The sequence below is a fragment of the Trachurus japonicus genome, chromosome 14 (genome assembly GCF_045865225.1).
Source record: "Trachurus japonicus isolate A0001 chromosome 14, Traja_1.0".
Taxonomy (NCBI): Eukaryota; Metazoa; Chordata; class Actinopteri; order Carangiformes; family Carangidae; genus Trachurus; species Trachurus japonicus.
In genome coordinates, this window is record NC_140920.1 from 1681351 (window position 1) to 1703746 (window position 22396).

Sequence of the window (22396 nt, forward strand, 5' to 3'; positions counted from 1 at the left end):
ATAAAAGTACTTGAAGATAAACATAAAAAAACTGCATGATCCAGAATTAAATAAACAGCTGAAAAAGAAAGGAGCTGAATTGGACAAGGTGCTGACAGAAGTAGAAGAAGTAGAGAAATCATTAATACTTACTAAACAGACACATTATGATGGAGGAACAAAATCAAGGAAAGTATTAGCCTACAGACTTAAGAAGCAAAAAAGTAAATCTTATGTTACCAAGTTAAACTCTGATACAGGTAGCTACAGTTTTAAAAGACAAAAGTGAAATTGCAGACGCATTTGCAAAATATTATGAGGGATTATATAAAGTCGATAATGATAATGTAGACACAAAAGAAACTGAGACAGTGCAGACAGTTGGAGGTGTTTAGGTGTTTAGGTACATCAGGTCAGAGGTGGAGTTCTGTCTGTTACTAGAAAGAGTCACGAGGACGCGGCGTGTGTGTGTGTGTGTGTACGCGAACGTGAAGGAATGTTCAAGGTGTGAAAACCTCCAGGTATTTTCCACCTTCAAAAAAAAAAAAAGTGCAGAAAAAAACCCCATAAAAAGAAGCGTGAGCTGGAAAACACCACGTGACGATCAGTCGTTAACCTCTGATCTTTGTTCCTCTCCGGTGTCTGTGATGAAGGCCTGCACGCCGACGCCGGCTTTTCTTGGAAAACTATGTTTGGCTCAGGTCTGACTCTGCAGGACTGAGAAAACATGAGCTCCAGTCGACTGCATTTTTTTTTTTTTGTGCTGTAAATGGGCTTTAATACATCATCGTCTGCTTTTCCCCCCGAGACGCTCAGACGGAGACATCAGCACGTTGGTATTCACTGTCGTCAGAAGCACGGATTTGGGATTTTGTGGGAATAAACTAAGGAATCAAAGCAGCAGAGGTCGAGTATGAGTTGAGTTTTAAAAACTTTTAGATTAGACTGCATTACCCACAATGCCACTGGACAGTGTCTCTGTCTTTCCTTTAACAGCATCAGCTGCTGTTCATGGTTAAACAACGACGTAGTGAAGCTTTAAATTGGAGCGAGGTGACAACAGGAGACTTTAACAACTCAAACTAATGCGCTCATAAAAACAACACAACTCTTTATTAGATTCACAACTGAACCTGAAGGAGACAAAGAGCTGTTGTCTGCATCTGTTGTTAGTCAACACTCACACACACAATCACTATCACGATCACCGTTTAGTTTTAACCTCAGCTAATTATCATCAACACTTAAAAACCATCACTTCAGATGAAGTGTTGCTGCTGTTTAATCTGATTTAAGCTACTGTAACACAATGTTACACAGTGTTAAAGGGATACACCAAAAAAATGTTTTCGTGTCTTGCCTCACTCCCGAGTCCATGACCAGCAGATAGACACCATCCTTTCCACTGTGCGTGCAGTAACAAGGGAGATAGAGCCGTATCGCCGTAATTAGCTTAGCTCAAACACTGGAAGTGTATAGGTAGTGTTAGCCTGCCTCCACCTAAAGTCGCTAATTAGCTTAGCTCAAACACTGGAAGTGTATGGGTAGTGTTAGCCTGCCTCCTACCTAAAGTCGCTAATTAGCTTAGCTCAAACACTGGAAGTGTATGGGTAGTGTTAGCCTGCCTCCTACCTAAAGTCGCTAATTAGCTTAGCTCAAACACTGGAAGTGTATAGGTAGTGTTAGCCTGCCTCCACCTAAAGTCATCAGAGAAACTCTTCAGCAACTCTAAAGGGAAACCGGTGGGCCAATCTTGGTCTCAGAGCTGACAAAACTCTCCGGTAAGGCATCTTGAGCGGTCAAATGCCGCTAACGGGACGAGATCGGTCAAAACGGAGGGTTCAAGCAAACACGCTTTATTTTGGTTCAAGATAGCTACATCGAGGCTAGGTTAGCTTCCTATTTCAAAGTAAAAGCACAAATTCTATCGTCATGGTTTTCTGTACGTAAAGGGAAACAGGTGTTTTATTTTGTGAAAGTAAGTGGTCACAACAGCTAGCTTGAGTAGCGCCAAATTCGTCCCAACAAAATTGTAAACAGCTGGTATTTAGACAAATTAACGACACACTGCTGATCTAAACGGCTACTTTCTCACCTAAACATGTTTGAAATGTGGATAAAGTGATATATTTACAGAGTTTAGAGCTAAAATGAAACCAGCTTCTGACTGCTGATTTCAGCTCGGGTAGGAGGCAGGCTAACACTACCTATACACTTCCAGTGTTTGAGCTAAGCTAATTAGCGACTTTAGGTAGGAGGCAGGCTAACACTACCCATACACTTCCAGTGTTTGAGCTAAGCTAATTAGCGACTTTAGGTGGAGGCAGGCTAACACTATACACTTCCAGTGTTTGAGCTAAGCTAATTAGCGACTTTAGGTGGAGGCAGGCTAACACTACCTATACACTTCCAGTGTTTGAGCTAAGCTAATTAGCGACTTTAGGTGGAGGCAGGCTAACACTACCCATACACTTCCAGTGTTTGAGCTAAGCTAATTATGGGCGATACGGCTCTATCTCCCTTGTTACTGCACGCACAGTGGAAAGGATGGTGTCTATCTGCTGGTCATGGACTCGGGAGTGAGGCAAGACACGAAAAAAAAAAAATTGCCGTATCCCTTTAATGTTGGATTCATCAGAGCTAACGTCTTAGTGACCTGTGGAGGTTCAGACTGGAGCTGATGTGGTTTCTGTCTTATCTGAGCTCTAGCAGAGCGTCTACGGGCCTTAAAGCATTTAAACACATCTGTTTCCATCAGTCCGTGACATCACCTCCTCACCTGTGAGTATATTCAGATTAGATACAGATGTCACAACACCTCTTCTTCTCCTTCTCCTTCTCCTTCTTCTTAAAAAACATTTAGTAAAGGCATGTTACGTAATAAAAACCACATTTGCTCCGGTTCAAAACAAAGCAACACGACTCCGTCCTCTCCTCTGCCCCAGATTCATCTTTTATTTAGTCACAGATTTCCCGGGACAACGTGGCTGTTTGTGCAGCAGCGAAGGATTCCTGCTGGAACGAGTCCTCATCTGATTTTTCTATTTTTGGATCCAAACAGAAGCAAAAAAAAAAAAAAAAATCCATCATGTGAAGGAACCGCCAACCTTTTCAAGACCGTTGAGACTGAGCTCAAAGACACATCTCTATCTATCTATCTGACAGACAGTCTGCTTCATTAACTCATCCTGGACCAGCTAGCGACTGACAGACGACGTCTCTCTGGTGCGTGAAAATAATAAAACGCAGCAAAGTGCAAAGAGCAACGAGGCTTCAGGGGTCTGTGACTCTCTGATCATCACACATAATGGACGGATAAGGAGATGTGTGTGTATAAAACACTCGACAGCACTCAGGCGTGACCTTCAGAGCAGAGGAAATAAAGCGAGAGCCTTGTGAACGTCTCATTTCACGCTCCACATGTGGGTTTTTCTTTTATTTTTTTTCATCATGACCAACAGGTTTCTCTGTAAAAGTCTGAACAGCTTCTCTCTCTCTCTCTCTGGACCTTCGTCTCATTTATTTATCTATGTGTCAGTCATCGGTAAATGTAAATACATGTTGGCTGATAAACACACTGACATGTTTGAGTTGTTGATTCGACATTAAAGTGTGTGTGTCTGCTGTGTCAAGTCCTGGTTTAGTTTAGTAAACTTCACGTCTTGTTTTAACAGTAAAAGACGGTGGATTTTAAACTAACGAGACGTTTTTGAAGCAGCTTGATGTGAATGTTTCCTTCCACTGCTTCAGTCTGCACGTTTTCGATCTTTTTTAATATTCATGAACTAAGTTTGAACTAAGGGATGCATTATTAATGATCGTTGATTGATTGTGATTCATGCTTGACTGTAAATAATTTGTGCAAAAGATTGAATAAAACTAACTAACGTTTACTTCCTGTTCCTGAGTCATGACGCAGCACAAACACAGATACAGCTGAGTCATCTCTGCTACAATCAGTGCACCACTGTCTCTAGTGAAGGCAACGTGCACTCCTCATCTCTGCACTGATTACAATATAATATATGGAATCTTATATCATATAGAACAATATAATATTATTATATACAATATATAAAAAACAGCAGATTCCTTTAGAGCATCCTGATGTTATACAAAAACAAAAGTGAAAATGTCTTTTAGGTGCTTTAAAATATTGATCCTACACTGCAAAAACTCAAAATCTTACCAAGAATATTTGTCTCATTTCTAGTCAAAACAAATCTCATTCTACTTTAAATAAGACTCATCACATTAAAAAGCAGCTTGTTTTTAGACACTTTTTACTTCTTTCAAGCAGATTTTCATTTGGAATAAGTTAAAAAATCTGACAGTGGAGCAAGTTTTTCTTTCTTATTACAAGCACAAAAAACTTGCTTTCACTGGCAGATTTTTCTACTTATTTCAAGTGAAAATTAGTTTGAAACAAGTGAAAATGATCTAAAAAACAGGTACATTTTTAGGTGATGAGTCTTATTTTAAGTGGAAAGAGGTTAGTTTTGACTAGAAATGAGACATTTTGACAAGAAATGAGACAAATATTCTGGGAAAGATTTTGAGTTTTTGCAGTGTATAATTTTGATCCAGTGTAAAAGGACTAAAACTGTACAACTGTGGTCTCCACTCCGTCATTAGAATCAGACTATGACCTGATAGAGACAAAGAATAAACGACTGACACAATATTCAATCAACGACTATGAGGAAGGAAGAGAAAGTAAAACAGGATGATGAGGAGGAAGGAGAAGAGCAGTAATCAGTATTTAAGTGCAGCCATGTTGGTGACAGATTGTTCTAGTAGGACTGTTGAGCTCCTGTGTGTGTGTGTGTGTGTGTGTGTGTGTGTTGTGTGTCTGGATGAAGACACATGTTGTCAGAGCAGGACGAGCTCAGACCTGTGAGTTATGTAAACTGCTCCTCAGACTGAAGAGAGAAATCAAAGACACGCAAATTGTGCAACTGATACTCAATACATGTGTGTGTGTCTGTGTGTGTGTGTGTGTGTGTGTGTGTGTGTGTGTGTGTGTGTGTGTGTGTGTGTGTGTTTTGTGTACTTGCTTCCAGTCTGACCCGGGGGAGTTCAGCTCTGTGCTGCAGATATTTCACAGATACTTTTGGGATTTAAACCGACAACCTTCCAGTCATGAGACTCTTTCTGCTTAAGCACTCAGCTGCCACATACTGTATGTGTGTGTGTGTGTGTGTGTGTGTGCGCTGACGTGTGTGTGTTACGTGCTGCAGCATTCCTGTGCCTCTGAGTATCTGTGTGCATGAAATAAAAAATGTGTGTGTGCATTCCTGAACCCGTGTGTGTCTGTGTGTGTGTGTGTGTGTGTGTCTGTGTGTGAGCACCTTTGAAGTTAATGTTTGCACATGTGAGTGCACACACACTACGCCTGTGCGTGTGTGTGTGTGTGTGTGTGTGTCCACCCACATGTGTCCAAACTCCCAAACATCTGTCTCTCTCTGAAGCTTCAGTTTATTTTCTGACAGAGTTTCTTCTGTAAATACACAACTTTTTTTCTTTTTTATTGTTGATTTTATTTCCACAAATATCTGAAGGTTTTAATCTTTCTACATCTTTCACAGCAGCTCAGGGTTAATACGTTTCAAACTATAAACTAAGGGTGTATTTGTATTCGGATTCGGATTCAAACATTTAAAAAAAACTTCAGATTCGTATTCGGGAAGAAACCGGAAGTGGGTGCACTGACTTCAGCCGAGCTAGTGCTACGCCGAGCTAGCCGGTTCCGCTTTAGCTCTGGGCTAACTAGAACAGGAATAAAATAATTTAATTGTGCGGCTCTTCTAGACTTTCCAAACGTTAATCGGACTGAATGGATCAAATTCAGGTAATGAAACGAGTCGTTTCGCGGGGGTTAAAAAAAATGATCCACCCTTTTATCGCTGTTTCTTTTCCCATTGTTGTCTATGAGAAGGATTTCTTGACATTTTCATTTTTTATTTTTATTTCTTTATTTCCACAAATATCTGAAAGTTTTAGTCTTTCTATATTTTTCACTGCAGTTCAAGGTTCATAAGTTTCAAACTATAAACATTAGCCTCCGATTGCACTGAAAAACTCAACATCTTTCCAAGAATATTTGTCTTATTTCTTGTCAAAATGTCTCATTTCTAGTCAAAACTAATCTCTTTCCACTTAAAATAAGACTCATCACCTAAAAATGTACTTGTTTTTAGATAATTTTCACTTGTTTCAAACGTATATTCACTTGAAATAAGTAGAAAAATCTGCCAGTGAAAGCAAGTTTTTTGTGCTTGTAATAAGAAAGAAAAACTTGCTCCACTGTCAGATTTTTCTACTTATTCCAAGTGAAAATCTGCTTGAAGAAGTAAAAAGTGTCTAAAAACAAGCTATTTTTTAAATGTGATGAGTCTTATTTTAAGTAGAATGAGATTTGTTTTGACTAGAAATGACATTTTGACTAGAAATAAGACAAATATTCTTGGTAAGATATTTGAGTTTTTGCAGTGTGCTTAAACAATCTATTTTTTTTTAACCTATTATTTGCTCTCTAACTGCTTCCTAATGAAGCTGTAACTCCAGGTGTGTGTGTGTGTGTGTGTGTGTGTGGGACTCACAGCGAGCTGGGTCTGATCTGCCGGGGGTCCAGCTCCCCGTCGTTGCTGGTCAGACTGTGTCGGGGCGTGCGGCCTTGGCTTTGGCTGCTGCTGCTGCTGCTGCTGCTGCTGTTGCAGTTGGCCGAGGAGACGACGGGCGGCTGCAGCTCGCCCACCGAGGCGTTGACCACGCTGTTCCTCTTCTCACCTGCAAGAAGGAAACACAAACAGAACGGACTTATTAACCTTCCTCTTGTGTTCAGGTCACCACAGACCCTGTTTTTAGGTTTTTAATGCATTAAAAGTAGCCAAAGTAGTTGCCATGACACCCGATTCCACCGGAAAATCGTTTTTTCCGCTTCCGGTCGCCCACAAGCTACAGGTTTGAGTAAATAAAAGCCGGTCTCATTAAGAACCTGGGTCTGCTTCTGTTTTCTACAAGTTCTTGTGATCTACAATCGTCCGTCTGAGCAGTTTCTAAGCTGCTTCACACCTGCTAACGTTACGGTTCTCAAAGACCCGACCCGGTCATTATCAGGTAATTTTAATGAGAACAATACGGACGAGTTTATAGCTGTACATCACATTTTCACATCACTATATCACCGTTGTGACTAATCTGATGTTTGTCAAGTCTATAAAACGAATTATTGAACAAACAATACTACTTAGATTAGCCAGGCTAACCGTTAGCTGTTAGCCGTTAGCCGTTAGCAGTGTCTTAAATAACTCAATAAACGGCCCATGAAAAAAATATTTTCTCCAGCAGATATCTTAGTTCCAACATGACTGAGCTAACTGGAGTAGTTTCATGTCGTGTCCGACAACGGGAGGGTTTTAACAGCTGACGTCCTGATGTTAGCTTTGCTGCTGTTAGCTGTCCCTGCTGGCGGGCAGCTAACAGCAGCATCAAAGCTAACATCTATGATAACGTGCACACAGAGATAGTAATGTTTGATCAATAATTTGTTTTATAGACTTAACAAACATCTGATTTTTGCAGCCCGGACACATTTGGTAACGTTACCAGCTAGCCGCTAGAATGCTACCAGTGAAACGGAAGGGGAAAACCGACTTCCTTTGTGGTGTGACGCAATGAATCATGGGAAAGGAAAGTGGTGAAGAGCATCAAGACTTTTTGACTTTGTCAGGAACCTCTACTGAAACAAAATAAAACTTTTTTTTCACTAAATTCTAAAATGCTCTGGTTAAAATTATGACATTTGTGCTGTTAGGGTCGGTTTCTACCTGGTTATAATGATCAAACAATAATGAGAGTTCAAACTGAAATCATAAGTGCATAATCAAACTTTTCATGGATAAGGAACCTAACAACGTAACCACACTGCAAAAATTCAAAATCTTGCCAAGAATATTTGTCTTATTTCTAGTCAAAATGTCATTTCTAGTCAAAACAAATCTCATTATATTTAAAATAAGACTCCTCACATAAAAAGTAGCTTGTTTTTAGACACTTTTTACTTCTTTCAAGCAGATTTTCACTTGAAATAAGTAGAAAAATCTGATAGTGGATCAAGTTTTTCTTTCTTATTACAAGCACAAAAAAACTTGCTTTCACTGGCTGATTTTTCTACTTATTTCAAGTGAAAATTAGTTTGAAACAAGGAAAATGATCTAAAAACAAGTTCATTTTTAGGTGATGAGTCTTATTTTAAGTGGAAAGAGGTTAGTTTTGACTAGAAATGAGACATTTTGACAAGAAATATGACAAATATTCTTGGACAGATTTTGAGTTTTTGCAGTGAACTCCCTCCTGTCATCGTAGCTACAGTGCTGCTCCATGTTTCTGCTTTGCTCACTGCGTCGACCACATGGCGACCTAAGGTGTCGGCCGACTGTAACTGGAGGGGAAGGAGGAAACAGATCCCAGATCAGAGGCGGCGCCGCTCAGCTCAGCTCACCTTTCTGTGAATGTGTCGGCGTGTGGAAGAGTGTGAGAGGCCTCTCGCTGCAGGACGGCGCTTTGCTCTCGCTGCTTTTCCTCCTGGAGAGGTTGAGCTGCTGGTTGGTCGGAGCTGCTGCTGCAGAACTCGGCACATCCCTGAATATCTGCACAGACAGGATGTTTAACTTTGAGTTGAAGCAAAGCAAAGGTCAAGATATTTGTTTTTTTCACCTGTATCTGCAGGGTAATGTGGGTTTTATATGTTAAAGAGGAAATATTTTCTCTTCAGACTTTTCTATTAACTTTATACATCTCCATCTATTTTTGCAGAAAACTGAACTTATCTTAAATAGGAGCTACAGTCAGTCCTGTCTCTCCTCCTCTGTGTCTCTAACCCTCCTCTCCTCCAAGTGCATTTGTTTTCAATGAAGAGAAATTCACAGAAATCAATCCATGTAGCGGTGGATAATAGCCTAATAATAATAATAATAATACAAAACCTCTGTGGTCAAAACATTAAATGTATGTATGAACAATTTGCAGGAATTCACTTTGTTTCATTCCAGATTGATCTGGACCAGTTTTTCAGGTATACAATAAATTATAGGGATGAATTTGTGAAATAAAGACAAAACTGTTCCCAGTTTCCAATTCACAAAATATAAACTCATGTTCTTTTCTCTTCAGACTTCTCTATTAACTTTATACATTTCCTCTATTTTTGCAGAAAACTGAACTGTAGGTGGAAGGCAGAGAGCCTCCATTCTCCCTGGAACTAGTTACAAGTCATTTGATTTAACCAGCACTACAGTAGGACTCTGGAGCTGGAGCTAAGGGCAAAGACAGTGACACACAGAGCTGTGCTTCAATGTTAAACACACACACACACACACACACAGAGCCAGGCAACAATATGCCAGACTGTGATCTGATCCAGAAACAGAACTAAAAAAAGCAGCTTGACATGTTAAACCAGCTGCAGCATGAGCAGCTTGATGTCTCTGCTGAATCATTCTTCTCTTCTCTCGCTCTCTGAGAAGAAAGAAAGAAACAAACTATATAACATGAATTCTGTTTGAGTTTTCATGTTAATATTAATTCCAGGATTCAAGCAGCAGAACTTGGACCCAGACTTCCTTTCAACCTCACACCACGACGCTGTGGCGCTCTCTGAAATATACTTTATTTTTACTCCCTGATGTGAGATTGTGTAAAAAAAGAAATGCTTTAAAACCTCAAGCTGTGATAAAAATGTACATGCACTGGATTTCCCCCCTCTCACTAATTATATATCTCAGCGTGGATATTTTACTGCACAACGAACGCCGCTCGGCTTATTTCAGCCATCATCATCATCATCATCATCATCGTTGTCGTCTCCACATCCGTTCCTCTATCTCTCAGTTCACTTGTTACTCAGTTAGTCTCCTAACGCATTCAATCTATGGAATTATTCCTACTTTTTTATTATTATTACTCGTGAAATAGGAATTGGAGAATTTTAAAATGTTTAATTGTATTTTCAGATTTCAGATTTATTTATTTTTTAGATTGGGAACAGTAGCTACATATTAATGAACAACTGTTGTGTAAATATGTGGGATTGTAGCCAAGTGGCTCATTTCCATCCCCAGTCCCATTGGCAGGTTGATGTTAAACATAAAAACAATGAAGAGAAAAGCACAAGAGGCAGCAGGACTACTGTACGACAATAGACAATGCATCATGATAACACCTTGAAATGTTACACAAACATACATGAACAACATACGGATGTTAATTGGCCGAAAAAGCACCAAGGGGACCAAGAGACCACAGAACAGTCAGAAAGTGCTGCAGTGCTAATTAAAGTGCTATCTGCTAAAGTGACGAGTGCAAGATGAAATCTAAATGTTGTATCATGTATGACTTCGCTTTTCTTTCCATTGACCATATAGGACCTTTCTCAAACGTATTACACTTGACCTGCTCTTTTTAGATGTGGAAACTGTGTTTCTGTGTTGTCTATTGTCTATTCTATGTATCACCCTTGTGTAGTAGTTTGTGTGTCTGTGTTTTCTGTGTATTTTTTATATGTTATATGTTGTTGGGACTGCAGATGTAAATTAGCCGTGAGCTAAATCTGCTGCAACCATCTCTTCATTTTCTGCAAATGATTCATGTCATTGCACAACCGTCCCTTAATAAACTAAATAAACTAAACTAAACTAAACTAAACTAAACTAAACTAAACTAAACCCGTTAAACACTCTGAGGTTGTTGCTGTTGCAGAAAAGCAAAAAATAAAATTATATATATAAGTAGAGTCACATGAAAATATTTATGAGCAGGAGGGAGGAAGGATAACACTTCTATAGGAGTGTGTGTGTGTGTGTGTGTGTGTGTGTGTGTGTGTGTGTGTGTGTGTGTGTGTGTGATGCTGGAGTCTCCGGTAGTAACGCTGATCTATCTGTTGCCATGGAGACATATGTAAGCAGCTTGACTGGGCCAATAAGCTGCTTGGATCTAAAGGAGGATGGAGGGTGAAAGTGGCTTTGAAGTGTAGGTACAGTATATAGAGCTGCAGTGTGTGTGTGTGTGTGTGTGTGTGTGTGTGTGTGTGTGTAGCAGGTGTTCAGATAGAAAGTGTTAGGTGCATTAATTGTTGGTTTAATGCGCATTTACACAAAAGTTAATCCCTTTGACAAAGCAGAGGGATTAATTCAAGCCTGTACCACGTCGCCACACACACACACACACACACACACACACACACACACACACACACACACACACACACACACTCGTACCCTCTCGTGGTGCTCGATGAGGATCTCCACCACTATGTTCTGGAACTTGATGTCCATGATGGCGGCCACCGTCTCCTCCTGCGGCCGCAGCAGCGTGGGGCCGAACACCACGCCCAGGTTGGCCACGGTCATCAGGTTCTGCTGGTGGTGACTGGCCACACTGTGGAGGGGGGGGGGGGGGACACAGAGAGACACAGAGAGAGTGTTAATGTTTATCAATTATTATAAAAGGGAAAGGTGAAATCCGGCGATCTGATTGGTTGTTAGCCGTGCTATATTGAGCATATACCACGGCTACTATTCTAAAGCCTTATCACAGCGTAGGCTATCACTCCGCCTCAGGCACGTATGGCTGGTATGAATGGAAGTTGTTGTCATGTATCCATGACAACGGACTGTCGCAGTCCGTAGCAAAAGACAGCTGATGTTTTTACGATGTTAAAGGTACAGTATGTAAGAAATCTAAAGCAACTGGCTGTAAAATCCTCCTAATATGTCACAGAGACTCAGGAATAATGTTCATATAACATGATGAACTCACCAACAACAACAGTACAGCCAGAGTATTCGCATTCAAAATCTTTTTTTGCAGACTGCAAATCATGTTTATGTTTTGAATTTACGTGTTTACATGTTGCGCCACCTAGCCCTCTCTCCCAATAACGGCGGCGTCAGTGGCGTTTCAGCCTCCGGTCTGGTCCACTGAGCTGCTGCTACGACTGGGAGAAAAAATGAGATCGCTGTGTTTTGAATTTGACTGCAGTAACCATTTTTGGCCACATTCTTACATATTGCACCTTTAAAAAATGGACTAAAGTAGTGTAATTGACATGTTGAAGGTGAACTTTCACCTCCAGAGGGTTAACAATGGTAGAGGGGACTGAGCAGTGACAGAGGAAAAGACCAGATGCAGAGCTACTAGGAGCTAACGTCTGGAGAGGTGGGAACAGCTTTTTATTGGATAATATGTATTTCTGGTTGAATAAAACTACATGAAATTGATTGCGTATTCCTCTTTCATATTGCCTTTATTGTTAACCGTTTTATAAAAGCAATATATCACTCCAGTCCGTAGTATATGCTCATTCTACCACGGCCTGTCGTGATATATTACTTAAATAATTAATTATCGACTTATTCTGTTCTCACCAACCTTCCATTAACCCACTTACTCTCATTGTGGGTTATGTTTCTACTGTTTATTGTTTGGGTGTTCGTTTTTTAATCTATTTTGTTTTTAAAGGGACAACAAGGAGTTTTGTTAAAGCGAAGTGTTTTCTCACTACATTTATGAGCCTCCGCACCGTGAAATTCTTTGACCGGCGCAAGACAGACTCATGTTTTCATTCATCAAGAATTAAAGTCAGAGGTTGGAAGACGATCACATACCGTCGTAGTTCCCACCATAAACGGAGATTCGGCGGCGTTATTCTCATGACTCGCCACGAAACCGAAAGTAAAGAAACGCTGGTCGGCTCGCCCAGCATTTCCACCACCACTAATAATAACAAAATAACCATAGAGACAAAACCATAGATTTATCTAAAATGGACCATTAACAAGTGGTAACGTAGATTCATCCACATTAATATGAGACTTTTTTATAACCAAATAGAAACTCCTCGTTGTCCCTTTAATGTTTTATTTTGTTTGGAAAATGTAGAATTGGTATTTTTTCCATAGTCCTTTTACTTTTTTTTTTTTGCTTTCTTTTATGCAAACAGGTGAACAAGAAGAGTCTGCAAAATCACAGACTGTTTGTTTGATGCTTCCTGCAAACATGTCCTTATACAGTATAGCTACTCCACCAAATGTAAAAGGTTTGGCACATTTACACATAAAACATAACTTTACTCTCTCTTGAACTGGTCTGAAACTTTCATGCCAATAACTTTATTGAGAGAAAGACACAGAGAGAGAGAGAGAAGCATCTTCAGTCATTGAGATCTGTCTTCTTTCTCTCAATGACTGAGAGACATGAAATGAAATATCAAACTTTAATAAATACATTAAAGGGACAACGAGGAGTTTCTATTTGGTTATAAAAAAGTCTCACGTTAATGTGGATGAATCTACGTTACCACTTGTTAATGGGCCCATTTTCTATAACAGGTGTAATCCCATAATCGCCGTACAGTAGGTCACAGAGCACCTGCATCTGTGTTCACCTCCGTGTTGTATAAACATGGCCGACGTCCCGTTCCTCACACATTATTTCCTGCTGCAGCCGCCGCCGCAGAGGAAAGAAAAGCCTGATAAAGCCACGGGGCTTAGATGTGGGTTTAGAGTGAAAACACAATGCCAGTTGGCTGCATTAGAGGAATTATTACCCATAAGCCAACACTGTCATCCTCTGTGTTTTTTTTTAATTTATGTATTATAACTGGAGGGCTGCAGCAGCTCGCGGCGTCCAACTAAACAGTCAACCTGTTGGATTCTCAGCAACAATGGAGGCAGAGCAGAGAGAGAGAGGAAGCTGTTCTGGATTGGATTGGACCAAATATATATATATAGATATATATATATATATATTGCCCAATTGAGCAATGCATAATTCCACATACTTTTTACATCACCTTTGATTTTCTCTCTCTCTTTTTCTAATTGTTTTATGTTGTTCTTCACATGACTGTAAACTGAATTTATGTTGAATGTTTATCTTTATAAATTTATATAGAAAATTAATGAATTCATAAGCTTCCATTTGAGTCCAAGATAGCCTTTCTATCTCCAAAGCTCCACTTGCTGTGGCCAACGGTCTTCTCTATCTATCTGTTCACTTTGGGGAGACCAGAAATAGAATGGTTTCTGATCAGGCCAGTTAACATGGAGTTTTTCACAATAGGTGTTGCATTGTTTGGAGACAGCCTGTAGCTTTCCAGTAGCTAGTAGAAAGGCTATCTAGGACTCAAATGGAAGGTTATGAATTAAGGAAATTTTCTATATATGTGTTAAGCATAGATATTCTCCATAAAGTGCTGAAAAATAATAATTTTCATGAGAATTTGTCAGGCGAACAGTACTTTTTTTGGTCTTTTTTGGGATGTTGAGGGTGATATCTTAAAATCGAGTTGCAACAAACCCCAGAATCTTTTTTTCCTGCCTCCCCCTATGTGTCAAGATACTCTCTGCCAAATTTTATAATTGTATGACTATTTCTGCCATTGTAGTACCTAAATATTTGCATTTACATCATTTCGCCAGCCAAATGACCCAAGAAAGGGGTTTTGTCCCCTGTAGCTTTCCAGCAGCTGGTTGACCGGGTTGTCCACCCAGGTTTTAATCCTTGAAGTTCCTACATATCATTTCTGGTGTCAAACCTTTTACAACGCTCCGTGTCCGTTTTTCAAAAAACTGGGATTTTGCCCCCTGGGTACAATAATGACAATATGAAAGAGGGATACACAATCAATTTCATGTAGTTTTATTCAACCAGAAATACATATTATCCAATAAAAAGCTGTTCCCATCTGTCCAGACGTTAGCTCCAAGTAGCTCTGTCACTGCTCAGTCCCCTCTACCATTGTTAACCCTCTGGAGGTCAAAGTTCACCTTACACTACTTTAGTCCGTTTTTTAACATCGTAAAAACATCGGCTGTCTTTGGCTACGGACTGCAACAGTCCGTTGTCATGGATACATGACAACAACTTCCATTCATACCAGTCATACGTGCCTGAGGCGGAGTGATAGCCTACGCTGTGATAAGGCTTTGGAATAGTAGCCGTGGTATATGCTCAATATACCACGGCTAACAACCAATCAGATCGCCGGATTTCACCTTTCCGTTTTATACATTTATATATACAGTTTGGACACACTTTCCCATTGATTTTCTTTATTTCTATCACTTTCTACATTGTAGATTCATACTTAAGACATAAGAACTATGGAGGAACTCACATGGAGTTATGTAGTAAACACAAAAGTGTTGAACAAAACAGAATATGTTTAATTTATTAGATTTTTCAGTCTCCACCTTCTGCTTTTCTCAGACTTTAGATTCAGTCTCAGCTTCATGAGGTCGTCAAATGGAACGGTTTCTCTTTTCCAACAATGTTGAAGGAGTTCCCGGAGGAGCTGAGACCTTGTTGCCGTTTGACCTTCAGCATCTCAGTTGGGTTTAGGTCAGCTGACAGAGAACACTTTAGTTTTAATTAACACTTTGGTGTTTACTACATAACTCCATACGTGCTCCTTCACAGTTTTCACTGCAAAAAAAACAAAATCTTTCTACGAATATTTGTCTTATTTCTTGTCAAAATGTCTCATTTCTAGTCAAACTAACCTCTTTCCACTTAAAATAAGACTCATCACCTAAAAATGAACTTGTTTTTAGATCATTTTCTCTTGTTTCAAACAAATTTTCACTTAAAATAAGTAGAAAAATCTGCCAGTGAAAGCAAGTGTTTTGTGCTTGTAATAAGAAAGAAAAACTTGCTCCACTGTCAGATTTTTCTACTTATTTAAAGTGGAAAATTTGCTTGAAATAAGTAAAAAGTGTCTAAAAACAAGCTGCTTTTTAAATGTGTATGGTCTTATTTTAAGTACAATGAGATTGTTTCGACTGGAAATAAGACAAATATTCTTGGTAAGAGTTTGGGTTTTTGCAGTGTTGATGCCTTCAGTTTGAATCTACAATGTAGAAAGTAAAGAAACACCAGTGAGGGAGACGGTGTGTCCAAACTTTTAGCCTACATGTATGTATAAACAAAGAGCTTGTTGGTGGAGTCGACTGCTACAACAGATTTATTGAACCTCTTCATCTGCAGAGCTCATCAACATCTGCGCTGAGGCTAAAAGGCCCTCGAGTAACAGAGTGAAAACCAATCAGCAGCATCCTCTCGTCTCCGCAGGAGGAGGCAGTGATTTGGTGAATTACAGGTCAGTGGATCGAAACAGACGTAAAAAAAAAACTGAGATGAACAAATCACTTAAAGGGACAGTTCAACATTTAGTCTGCTCAGGGCTATGCTGAGGGAATTTCTTGGTTTCCCTCATCAAACGCATCAAATACACAATCCAACAACTCCACAACGCTCTGGTGGACAAGTTGTGAGCTGCACATTCACCACGCTATGAGATAATAACACAACGTTACCACACAGAGTTGTTTTAGAGGGAAATTCATGCAAAACCGCTGATGCACGTTGCCTTCAGGGACAGTTTTTCATCATCAGTCTCTGTATTTCCCTCTAAAACAACTCTGTGTGGTAACGTTGTGTTATTATCTCATAGTGTGGTGAATGTGCAGCTCACAACTTGTCCACCAGAGCGTTGTGGAGTTGTTGGATTGTGTATTTGATGAGTTTGATGAGGGAAACCAAGCCTCCGTAGCGTAGCTCTGAGCAGCTCACCGCTCTGCTCCGCCGTTCTAAAAATAGCTTGCACCGACAATTAAAGGTAACGAACCTACTGCTATAATGACTATAGGGATTATTATGGCAATGGGAAAAATTTGACAAAATGTTGAACTATCCCTTAACGTTTGTTATTCAGCGTTTTAACTTCAGAAAGTCACAGCTGAGCTTCGTCCCACTGGAAACACTTAAGTCTTATGTCTGTGAACCTGTGCACTGACTCTGGGTCTGTAATTACAGCAGCTCCGACGACGTCGTTTCCTCCAGACAAAGAGCTGAACCTGAACACCTCTCACCTCCGCTCCGCCTCCAGGGATCAGAACGACAAGAAGAGACGATCTGATCTGCTGCGTTTCTATTTTCAGGCTACGCCGCTTTAATGCATGTGGTCAAGAGATTATCACACTGTACATGGAGGGAGAACTAATCCTTTCTGCAGATGGACAACAACAGGAATCAGAGAGGAGGAGAGAGGAGAGGAGAGGAGAGGAGAGGAGGGGAGGGGAGGAAAGGAGAGGAGAGGAGAGGGGAGGGGAGGAGAGGGAAGGAGAGGAGAGGGGAGGAGAGGAGGGGAGGGGAGGGGAGGAGAGGAGAGGAGAGGGGAGGGGAGGAGAAGAGAGGAGAGGAGGGGAGGGGAGGGGAGGGGAGGAGAGGAGAGGAGAGGGGAGGGGAGGAGAAGAGAGGAGAGGAGAGGAGAGGAGGAGAGAAGAGAGGAGAGGAGAGCAGAGCAGAGGAGAGGAGGAGAGGAGAGGAGAGGAGGGGAGAGGAGAGGAGAGGAGAGGAGAGGAGAAGAGAGGAGAGGAGAGGAGGAGAGAAGAGAGGAGAGGAGAGGAGGGGAGGAGAGGAGAGGAGAGGAAACAGGAAAGGTAGAGGAGAGGAGGAGAAGAGGAGAGGAGGAGAGGAGAGGAAATAGGAGAGGAGAGGAGAGAAGAGAGGAGAGGAGATAGGAGGAGAGGAGAGGAAAGAGGAGGAGAGGAGAGAGGAGAGGAGAGGAGAGGAGAGGAGAGGAGAGGAGAGGAGAGGAGAGGAGAGGAGAGGAGAGGAGAGGAGGGGAGAGGAGAGGAGAGGAAATAGGAAAGGTAGAGGAGAGGAGGAGAGAGGAGGAGGAGAGGGGAGAGGAGAGGAGAGGAAATAGGAAAGGTAGAGGAGAGGAGAGGAGAGGAGAGGAGAGGAGAGGAGAGGAGAGGAGAGGAGAGGAGAGGAGAGGAGAGGAGAGGAGGGGAGAGGAGAGGAGATGAGAGGAGAGGAGAGGAGGGGAGAGGAGAGGAGATGAGAGGAGAGGAGAGGAGAGGAAATAGGAAAGGTAGAGGAGAGGAGAGGAGAGGAGGGGAGAGGAGGAGAGGAGGAGAGGAGAGGAGGGGAGAGGAGAGGAGAGGAGAGGAGAGGAGAAGAGGGGAGGGGAGGAGAGGAGAGGAGGAGAGGAGAGGAAGAGGAGAGGAAGAGGAGATGAGAGGAGAGGAAGAGAAGAGAAGAAATAGGAAAGGTAGAGGAGAGGAAAAGGAGAAGAGAGGAGAGGAAATAGGAAAGGTAGAGGATAGGAGAAGAGAGGAGATAGGAGAGGAACAGGAGAGGAGAGAAGAGAAAGGAGGAGAAGAGGAGGAGGAAGAGAGGAGAGAAGAGGAGGAGAGAGGAGAGGATGAGAGGAGAGGAGAAGAGAGGAGGAGGAGGAAGAGAGGAGAGGAGAACGATGAGCTCATGTATCTGTATCCAGATGTGTGACATGGTAACCTACGTGGCCAGATGTTTCATCAGCAGCTCCAACATCTGTCTGTTCTTCTCAGGCAGCCGGTGAACCAGCGCGTGAATCTCTGTCACTCTGGCCTCGGGGTTGTCCAGCTCTAATCAGAGAGAAACACAGAGAGAGAAGAGAGTTCATCACATAAAAGCTTCATATATAAAGATAAGAAGTGATACAGATTTTTTCTTTTCTTTTTTTTAAAAGATGAAACTATTTATGTGACTTTGTGTTTTCATCCTCAGTGACGTCGTTGGAGCTGATAAACACAGACAGAGGAGAGGACCAAAAAAACAAACACTCTGTCTCTTTCCTTTTCCTTCGCTCCCGTCGTCACTTCACTTGGTTTGTTAGAAATAAGATAAATAAATAATAAAACATCATCATCAGCTGCTCTGAGTCTGGATGTGATTATCACCACCGTAAGTTAGAAGACACAGACTGAGACAGACAGACAGACTATACACAGACTAGGAGGGTTATTAGTCACAGAGCGATGGATTCAACAGCAGAGAGGAACAGACAGACAGACAGACAGGTTACAGATTAGGGCTTTGACAACTTCGTTATTCGAATATAATTTGGATATTTAAAAAAAAAAAAAAGATATTCGAATGAATATTAGGGCAGCTCTAAATATTCAAACCTGTAATAACCATTATTTTTGGTAAATGTGTTTGCCTGAAAACTTAGTTTTCAATCCAGATTCGAGGCTTTTTTCAGCCTGTTGAAGTTGTGAAACGCGAGCTCATTAGCCTTGATCACCTGGGGCTCCTGTACTGATGTTACTACGTCGTTAGCGCTTGATGCCGTTTCACACTTCTACACTGAAAAACAATGGTGGAGCAAAAGGCAGCGAGTGCAACAACCACAGAGGGAGAAGTTGAAATATACATTGTACATTCATTTAGGAGTGGCGGGCCGCCATGATCAAAATATTATCAATAAATATCTGAATGTATTCGAATATTAATATTAATAAACAAACAAAGTTCTCGAATATGATTTTTTGGGCAAATGTCAAAGCCCTATTACAGACAGACAGGTTAGAGACAGACAGACAGACAGACAGGTTACAGACAGACAGACAGACAGACAGACAGACAGACAGGTCTGTGATAAACAGTGGGTCGATACAGAGACGACAGAGTCACAGTAGATCAACCCAGAGGCCCGACTGTCAGCACCAGCTAATACACTCACAACCACACACACACTCACACATAAATTCAGAGCGGACAGGCTCCAACATACACAAACAACACACAACTGTATATAATCACACACACAAATATATAGGCCTACGCACAAACATCTCCAGAAAGATGCAGGAGCATGAAGACAAGACAGCTCCACTCCACCATCATCCACTGTAACGGATTCTCTGGTCTTCGCCATTTCACACACACTTTAGGCTGAAGCACACACTCCTCAACACACACACACACAGGCTGGGCTCCATCCAGCAGTGTAAGTTTAGATATCAAAATAAATCTAACAGCATTGATCGAAAAGTTGAATTGCTGCCACTAATGATTATTTTCATTATCGAATAATAATAGAATAGAATATGAAGTTGCATTGATCACTTTGTGTTGGATTCATCCAGTTGTTTCATTGTGTCTCATTCTGACGGTGTAAACATCTGGAGCTGACTGACACCAAGTCCATGAGAATTAAAGGGATAGTAGCATTTTTTTAAAGTGGGGTTGTATGATCTACAAATAGCCCCTAAGTACTTTAGTTGCAGTAGAAGACTCTCTACACTCCTCCCGTTAGCAACACCAGCCCATAATAGCCCTGCCCAGAGATTTACAACATACAGTGTTGTGAACAGACCCAAAGAAACGGCCTATTTTCACGGCCTAAAAGAGGTTTTACCTGAAAAAAAAATACACAGTTCCATTGTTCACTATAATATAATTTTTTCCAGCCCTTCAAAGTTCAGGAAAAACACAGTTTTTATTTGGACCTAACCAACTGCTGATCGGCGGGCGCTAACCCTGGGCGGAGGGATACGTGAGTTGGTTAGGTCCAAATAAAAACTGTGTTTTTCCTGCACTTTGAAGGGCTGGAAAAAATTATATCATAGCGAACAATGGAACTGTGTATTTTTTTTTCAGGTAAAACCTCTTTTAGGCCGTGAAAATAGGCTGTTTCTTTGGGTCCATTCACAACACTGTATGTTGTAAATCTCTGGGCAGGGCTATTATGGGCTGGCGTTGCTAACGGGAGGAGTGCAGAGAGTCTTCTACTGCAACTAAAGTACTTAGGGGCTATTTGTAGATCATACAACCACACTTAAAAAAAAATGCTACTATCCCTTTAAAGTGGACGGAGTGAAATGAGTTGTTCCATCAGTCATTGAACAGAAAGCTGAGTCTGCAGCCGCAGCACAGAGCTGCTCTTTGTCTCTGAAACGTCTTCCTCTCTTCTAACTTCCACACATTCGTCTTCCCTCATAATCATCACGCTGCCGCCGCCGCACGTCACAAAACGTCAAGATCTAATTCCATCTAATTCCATCCGTACCTGCATCAGAGGAGATTACTGCAAATGAATCGTGACGATACAAACGAGGACATTTGCTCTATTTCCTCAGATTGATGATTAAACACACAAACAAACTCTGTAAACACACACCAGCCACTGTCTGCATGAGTCAAGCCCACATACATAAAAACCCACAGTCTGAGTGTTGAGTTAATCCTGTGGTCAGCGGCCGCGCTGCAGACTCACAACTCATTACAACAAACCTGCGTTCATCACTTCTTTCCTCTTTTACCTTGGATTTCAGCTCCTTGGACCAACAACAGAAATAAATAAACTGTGTGTGGCTTCATGCATCTGAATATAATCCCCTATAGAGATGTCACCATTACTTGTTTTCACAATTAATCGTGGTATTAAAGCCCCAGTATGTAACTTATTTGGCTTTTTATTATCGAAAATCAAATATGTCTTTCATAAACACTGACGTCTGCCCGATTTCACGTGAATGCAACATCAACAATACGTTCAGATATGCAACCGCACCGCTACATGGGGGGAATTCCTACGTATTATACCTTTAAACACCACAATTAACTAATCGTAAAGGTTCCTAAATACCGTTACTTTCAAAAAAAAAAAAAAAAGATGATGTTGGAACCGTATCAGCAGATGTGGCGCCAAAATAAAAGTAAATGCACAGATACTGGTCAATTTAACTAACATAACATTGAATTGGTAGGAATTTAAATGTTAGCATGTCATTTGTAATTAAAAAAAATAATAAAATAAACATAATTATTTGTTATAAATGACAATTTATGTACAATTTACTGTATATTTCAAACAGGGGGATTAATAATTTGTCATATTTTAATAGATACTTGAGATATTTTGTGTAAACAGCGATATAGTATTTTGACTATATTTGATTTTACACATTCATAGTGTTGTGAAATTAACTAATGCATAATAATCGTGATAATTGTAACACCGTGATTATTATTTCTCTGACAATAACCGTACCAAGAAAATCTATAATGGTGACATCACTAGTCCCCAAATAAATCCTGTTAAATGACCAAAGACAATATTCATTCCCCCTCCTCTGCTTTGGGCTGAGGAGGAACCAGCTGCATCTCACTCAGGCTGAAGCTGCATAATGATTAAAAAGCAGCTCCGTTGTTCTGAGTTTATTGAGTTTTATATACGTATAATAAAAAACAACTAATCATAATTTAACCTAAAAAATCAGATGTGAAACAGAAAAAAAAAAAAAGGAGCTTGAAAGCACGGCTGTGTCTGACTTCATTAAAGTTTAATTTGTGCATCTCTCAGGGCGAAATGGGCTTTTGATTATGTATGGAGAACATACTTTTACAATCAGAGCCAGGAAAGCAAACACACACACACACACACACACACACACACACACACACACACACACACACACACACACATAGAGTAAATGAAGCGTGCTCGTCACATCTGTGGAGCATCGGCTGATCTCCAGACAAACTCCAGCAGCACCGCCACCTGTTCTACTTTCTTATCATT

At 40.9% G+C, this 22396-nt stretch overlaps 1 protein-coding gene across 2 annotated transcripts in view; it reads right to left on the reverse strand.

Moving 5' to 3' along the window:
* The window catches only part of LOC146973992 (rho GTPase-activating protein 26-like), a 161377-nt gene that overhangs the window by 20332 nt on the left and 118649 nt on the right, over positions 1 to 22396 (reverse strand). The window contains exons 17-20 of one of the 2 annotated variants that reach the window (XM_085796984.1): positions 18347 to 18452; positions 11256 to 11415; positions 8483 to 8630; positions 6582 to 6768 (exon numbers count right to left, since the gene is read on the reverse strand). In XM_085796984.1, the coding sequence (XP_085653110.1) occupies positions 6582 to 6768; positions 8483 to 8630; positions 11256 to 11415; positions 18347 to 18452 (601 nt within the window). Of the gene's footprint in view, positions 1 to 6581; positions 6769 to 8482; positions 8631 to 11227; positions 11416 to 18346; positions 18453 to 22396 lie in introns of both variants that reach the window. The other variant, XM_085796985.1, reaches the window with a different exon arrangement.